Consider the following 7500-nt stretch of genomic DNA (forward strand, 5'->3'; position numbering starts at 1 on the left):
AACACACTATGAAACACTCAGTTCCTTGTCTTCACAGAAACAATACACTATGAAACACTCAGTTCCATGTCTTCACAGAAACAACACACTATGAAACACTCAGTTCCATGTCTTCACAAAAACAACACACTATGAAACACTCAGTTCCATGTCTTCACAAAATCAACACACTATGAAACGCTCAGTTCCATGTCTTACCAGAAACAACACACTATGAAACACTCAGTTCCATGTCTTCACAGAAACAACACACTATGAAACACTCAGTTCCTTGTCTTCACAGAAACAACACACTATGAAACACTCATTTTAATGTCTCACAGAAACAACACACTATGATACACTCATTTTAATATCTTCACAGAAACAACACACTATGAAACACTCATTTTAGTGTCTCACAGAAACATCACACTATGAAACACTCAGTTTAATGCCTTCTCAGAAACAACACACTATGAAACACTCAGTTCCATGTCTTCACAGAAACAACACACTATGAAACATTTCCATGTGTTCACAGAAACAACACACTGTGAAACACTCATTTTAATGTCTCACAGAAACAACACACTATGAAACACTCAGTTCCATGTCTTCACAGAAACAACACACTATGAAACACTCATTTTAATGTCTCACAGAAACAACACACTATGAAACACTCAGTTCCATGTCTTCACAGAAACAACACACTATGAAACACTCATTTTAATGTCTTCACAGAAACAACACACTATGAAACACTCAGTTCCATGTCTTCCCAGAAACAACACACTATGAAAACACTTAGTTCCATGTTCTCACAGGAATAGCACACTATGAAAACACTTAGTTCCATGTTCTCACAGGAATAACACACTATGAAAACACTTAGTTCCATGTTCTCACAGGAATAACACACTATGAAAACACTTAGTTCCATGTCTTCAGGAAAACGACAACGAATCACTGTGAGCATCGCTTGTGATCAAGATTTTAATGAACAGCAACAAACTTGTAAAAGAAAAATGTGTAACTGACACAGCTAAAGTTTAAACACGTAAAATAAGCTAGTCATAGTATTTGAAACTGATTGATTAAGCACACACACAAGACATCTAAGCTTTCAAAAGGGTTTTGAAAGTTGTACAGTCTTAGAGTAAGTTACGAAGTCATGCTTTATTTCAAAATGTTTGGCAGAACCTGTATATTTCCATTTCAATTATCGCGACGGCACAGATAAATGATGTGTCCATGTTGACGTGTTGACAGAGACCAAAGTGGGGCAGGCATGTCCAGATTCCAGCTTTACCCATTGTATGACTGGTTCACAGTGTGTTGAAACAAGCACTGGCAATAACACCTTTCAGTGCCGTAAGTGTTTTCCTTGGTCATGAATTCAACGTCTGTTCACTGAAGTGATTTTAAACGGGAAAATGTGTATGCTGTGCATGTGTGTATGTGCACGTGAACGTACTCGAACTGTATACTGTTACAAATATAACGAGAAATAGAAGTTTAAAATGCACAAGGACATTTTGGGGACAGGAAAAATTGAAAGAATCGAATCAGTTAACCATAAAATCAACTGAGCATTAAAAATAGATGAGTCAAACGTCAGAATACTAACAAGCAAAAAGTTAATCGACGTAGATTAACAAAAAAGGTGGTAAGTATGTGATAAAAAGTTAAAGTTTTGTAACTGAGTTATTGTAATGCGTAAGAATGAAATCTTTTACTTCCGGCCGGTTTGGCCTCCGATGTCGGCAGGCCACTGACGTTCTTCTGTGCTCTGTGCTCTTTTTTTTGCAAAAAAGATAGTGGATTCGATATGTCGAAGGATTTAGCTCCAGGTTTGTAAGTGAGAAAAGCGAGTTAGTATACTGTGTGTTTGTACTGTGCTCCTTTCGCGAACACCTGTGTGCGGAGCGAGAGAAAAAGACCAGGAGAAAGCAGTTTCTAGTGTTGGAGCCACTGGCGGCCACGCCAGCCCCGCCAGCCGTGGAACCAGTATACGTTACTGCCAGGGCACTCCCTACATACGAGACGCTGCCTACAGTATATGACATTTGTGTTGCCGCGGAGGCTGCGTGCGGTTGAGGAACAATTCGGGTGGTGCAGCGGATTCGCGGTCTGTGTGTCCACATAATAAAGAAGTAAGAGACCAGTTGTTACTGGAAGGGTTCCTGTTCAGGGGATCACGAGTGTCTCTTCTGGATAGAAATCCTTTTGTTAACAAAGACCAGGGGGATGAAAAACCCACTACAAAGCTGTGGGTGAATAACACCCCACTAAGTATTAGTAATGAACTAATTGAAACAGCTCTGAAAAAGACAGGGGTAGAGCTACGGTCATCTCTCCGAAATGAGCTGGCAAGGAACCCCAACGGGCATCTGACCCAGTTTGCAACTGGCCGCCGTTTTGTATACATCACGGTACCAGTCACACCACTGAGGCCAGTTATTAAAATTGGTGTATTCAGTGCAGATATTTATCATAAGGAACAAAGACAAAAACCAAAAAAGTGTAATAAATACCTAATATTTCTATTTTGGGAGATGCACATGACATTTGTTTTGCAATTGATTTTTTTGTGTTTTGATTCAATTGTTGTGGTAAGTGCATGTCACAAGTGAGTCTTGAAGGCCTTGCCTCTCTTGTTCTGCCATGGTGTAACATTCCTGTAGTGTATATATATATATATATATATATATATATATATATATATATATGTGTGTGTGTGTGTGTGTGTGTGTGTGGTGTGTGTGTGTGTGTGCGTGTGTGTGTGTGTGTGTGTGTGTGTGTGTGTGTCTTTCAGGAATCCCTGCTGGTAGTGCTTTGAACTGTGTGTGTGTGTGTGTGTGTGTGTGTGTGTGTGTGTGTGTGTGTGTGTGTGTGTGTGTGTGCCTGCATGTGTGTGTGTGTCTGTGTGTGTGCCAGCATAGGTGCGTGAAAGCGAAAGAGATAAACAGTGAGGTGTCTTTGGGGTGGGGGGACCGTTGTGCGACACCATTGACAGAGTTGTTATGTTCTGTGTTGTGTGGTCAACTGGACTATCTGTGGGACAGACATGCACCAACACAGCACAGTGTGTACCTGACACGGAATGTGATGATACTGATGGTGGTGGTAATAAGCAGTGCAGTGAGTTGTTTTCTTTATGTAATAGAGATTTGCTTGGCGAGGGACTTTAATTTATATTTAGAGAATTAGCACATCCTATGCTCACAGCACCAAGTTGTAACAAGGTACACTTGGTGGTAAAGGGCTGTGGTTTAGGGATGGATTTAATTTTGATAAAAGAATTGAAACCTTAAAGGGAATAATTTGGATCTATTTTGTGATGGATCTTTATCCTGTCGTAAGGATATTTTCAAGGATCAATATCCTGTCGGCGACGTCACTTTTGTAGCCATGTACCGAGTGGTTATTCAAGGGTATGGTACGAAAGAACTAACTAAATGATGATTTACTGTATGAAAGGATATACAAGAATTCCCGCGCACAGGCCAGGAACATATAGAGGCCAGTCACAAATGGGTTTTCTATTGTTTTATTTACAATAGTTATGAGAACATAAGAAGAGAAGACCTAAGAGAAGAAGAACTAAGAGAAGACAGTGCCTGAACAGACACAAGTAAACAGATGTCATTAAGCACATGTCAGCACAAGTGAATAGTAAAGCACATGTATACATATTACATTTAGTGAAAGTACACTGGATTAGGTAAAGCTTATACTGTGTCAAAGTGACTCAAATGAATTAGTTTATCATGTAGCACATCTTGTAATCACCACAACAGAATACTACACACATCTTAGAGTACTGAGCATCAGTGAAACACTAACCTTCATCAGCGACAGCAAATGAGAAAGAAGGCATCATATAAACCCATTAAAACTATTAGTGTCCAGAGACGTCACTGACTGTGACGTTAAGAAGAATCAAATGGAATACTGCTACGAACATATGACGACATGACGATTTTCTAGATCAATTATAGCCGAGCTGTGACTAACATGTCAAAGCAATAACTGAACAAAGAATTAACTGAACATACTCATATGAATACAAGTACTGTGTCGAACAATACAGTTTACAAATCAACACATTCTGCCAATTTAAGCAAGTTAAGCGGACTGCAAAGACAGTCACGTATGTGTTGAGCAGATCGTCGCTAATCAGGCCAAATCTGACAACTGTGTTTCTTACAAGGTATTCAGTGACAGATTTCTAAATGATTCCTGAACCAATTTACGTCGGATAAGTTGCAAAAGAAAGAGCTCAACTCCTACTTTCTAATGAGTATAAAATGAAGTGTTGACTATTTAGAATGAATTTATAATCTGAATTTAAGTCACCTGAACAAGGTCAGTTTTAACGAGCTCATTACTAACTGCGTTAAATCAGTTTAACATAGGCAAACTTAAATGGAACAGACTTAAAGATGGAATTGCGACGATTCTGCCAGTATATAATACATGTAGTTTACTGATCTGACAAAAGAAATATTGATTAATTACGGTGGTGCAGAAACACAGATTCCAGCTCAGCCAATAGCGTACCGCAACGCTGGTCGAGGGATAGGCTGTCTGGCGAGAACAAAATGATGTAAGCGGCTTTGCGTCTGATGTAGCTCGTGTGTGAGCAGTTTTTGGAGCAAGCATAGAGTGCTTGGTCACATCTATCTTCTTTCTCTCCCACTTCTTGAGATTAGAGTAGATGCTGTTTATGTTGATGGTGTGTGTGAGCGTGTATGTGTGTGATGGTTGTCTGTGTGTTGTGAATGTGTATTCATGTGTGTATGTGAGTGTGTGCGCGTGTGTCTTTCTTTCTCTCTGTCTCTCTGTATTTGTGCGTATGTATCTGTTCTTCAAAGAGTGGTTGCCTGCCAAAGTTACCACCGTTCTCAATATTTTTTCAGATACATTTTAACCTGGTTACATAAGTACTGCCCTCAATAAATCAGGTGATGAATTACCCAGCAGTAACTGAACACTGTTCTGGGTATCTTTCAGGAATCCCTGCTGGTGATGCTGTGAACTGTAGTGACAGTGACAAGTGTGTGACCACTGCTGTGTGTGAATCCAACGCACGTGGTAAGTACACACACACACACACACACACACACACACACACACACACACACACACACATATATATATATATATATATATATATATATATGCACACACTCACACACACACACACAGAGTTCACACATTCATCACACTTACACTCACACACATAAACACATGCACTTATACACCTGCATACACATTCATACACGCTTTCGTTCTCCATCACACTTGCACACATGCAGTTTCAGTTTTGCTCACATGTGGACTCTCTCTCAAATGTAACCATTTTCACACGTGGACTCTGCCACAAATATACGCATATTTCATGCATGGACTCTCTCACGTACACATACTCATACTCAGACACGGACTCTCACATATGTACAGATACTCATATATCAACCCTTTAACAAACTGACACGTACTCATGGACAGAAAAAACCTCCACTGTTTCAAGTGACTGTTTATTAATCCTATCTGTATATCTATTCTGAGAACCATATGAAACTTGACTTTCTATGATTGATAATGAAGTATAGTTTTGTCATACTGCATTATTACAGTATCTTATTAATTATTAAAGTATACTATTACACTGTGTTTGGCATTGACATCATATTGACACAAATGTGTATGTTATAATGTTTTATGTGGTTTTCTCAAATGTTCCATATTATGTAATGTCAGAAACCAAGGTGGGAGAGATGTGTTCAACTTCCAACTCCACATATTGTAAAAATGGTACAGAGTGTGCTGACACAGGCAACAGCAACTTTCAGTGCCGTAAGTGTGTGATTAATGTCGTAAGTCTGTGTAGGTGTATGTATGTGTGTATGTGTTGTGTGGGGTGCTGTGTATATGTTTGTCTTTGCGCGCGCGCGCGTGTGTGTGTGTGTGTGTGTGTGTGTGTGTGTTCTTTTGTGTGTCTGTGTGTCCTTTGTGTTTGTGAATAATTATTTGTGTGTTGGAGTGTGTTTTTATAGATATATATGTGCGTGCGTGCGTGCGTGCGTGCGTGCGTGCGTGTGTGTGTGTGTGTGTGTGTGTGTGTGTGTGTGTGTGTGCAAGCATAGGTGCATGAAAGCTAAAGAGATAAACAGTGAGGCGGCTTTGGGGTGGGGGGACCATTATGTGACACCATGGACAGTTTTTTTATTTTGTTTTTTGTTGTTTTTTTGTGCTGCCCCATCTGCACTGTTTCAGTGGCATTACTTCCACTCCCGCTCATTTAGATTCCTCCATACACGGCCAAACCCGGGTTCGTCCGTCACAGTTCCAGCGTAAGCAATCCTCAGGGAACCATCGATATTAAGCCAAACACCAGAGGAGACCCTGCACTGCTGCTGGGTCACTTTGGTGGTGTTCAGTGGTTCCTGTTCTGATTTAACGTACTTTGGAGTCAGAGTCAGACAGGGATGTCTACTCTCTCCCACTCTCTTCAACCTCTTTCTTGAAAGGATCATGACTGACGCCCTGGAAGATCATGTGGGAACTGTCAGCATTGGAGGCAGAGTCATCACCAACCTGCGCTTTGCCGATGACATTGATGGCCTGGCAGGAGAAGAGAAAGAACTCGAAGAACTCGTGCACAAACTTGACAAGACATCATCAGCCTACGGCATGGAGATCAGTGCCGAGAAGACCAAGGTTATGACCAACAACAGCCAAGGCGTAACGTCCAACTTGCACGTAAACGGTGAAAAACTGGAAGAAGTCTCCTCCTTCAAATACTTGGGTGCCATTGTGTCAGACGAGGGTTCGAAACCAGAGGTCCTGTCCAGAATCGCGCAGACTACTGCCGCACTGAGTCGATTGAAGACTATATGGAAGGACAAAAAGATCTCCCTCTCGTCCAAAATCAGACTAATGCGCTCCCTCATCTTCTCAATATTTCTATACGCTTGCGAATCCTGGACCCTCACTGCAGAACTCCAGAGAAGAATCCAGGCCCTGGAAATGAGATGCTTCCGCAAGATCCTGAACATTACATACAAAGACCACATCACAAATGAGGAAGTGAAAAGAAGAGTCCAAAACGCCATTGGCCCATTCAAAGACCTGCTAACCACAGTGAAGGAACGCAAGCTCCGCTGGTATGGACACGTCACACGATCAGACGGCCTAGCCAAGACCATCCTGCAGGGTACCGTACAAGGAAGGAGGAAGAGAGGCGGACAGAGAAAGCGGTGGGAGGACAACATCAAAGAGTGGACGGGCCTGCCATTTGCCACAACTCAAAGGGCCGCTGAGGACCGAGGCAGGTGGCGCGAGCTGACCAGGCAGTCATCCATGGTGCCCCAACGACCCACCCACGGGTCAAGGGATAGATGAGATGAGATGAGAGGACACCACCTACTAAGCCCCCACAACAAAAATAATGGCTTAGTCGCGGAACCAGACTGAGTGAGCATCCCTTCCAGAGTGGAGACCGCCACC

General features: G+C 41.7%; 1 protein-coding gene across 1 annotated transcript in view; it reads left to right on the forward strand.

Moving 5' to 3' along the window:
- Window positions 1-7500, forward strand: part of LOC143297639 (phosphatidylinositol phosphatase PTPRQ-like) — a 91725-nt gene that overhangs the window by 7052 nt on the left and 77173 nt on the right. Inside the window, exons 5-7 of the mRNA XM_076610058.1 lie at window positions 1255-1356; window positions 5002-5082; window positions 5752-5847. Coding sequence (XP_076466173.1) covers window positions 1255-1356; window positions 5002-5082; window positions 5752-5847 — 279 coding nt within the window. The remainder of the gene's footprint in view (window positions 1-1254; window positions 1357-5001; window positions 5083-5751; window positions 5848-7500) is intronic.

Source organism: Babylonia areolata, chromosome 23 (assembly GCF_041734735.1).
Source record: "Babylonia areolata isolate BAREFJ2019XMU chromosome 23, ASM4173473v1, whole genome shotgun sequence".
Taxonomy (NCBI): domain Eukaryota; kingdom Metazoa; phylum Mollusca; class Gastropoda; order Neogastropoda; family Buccinidae; genus Babylonia; species Babylonia areolata.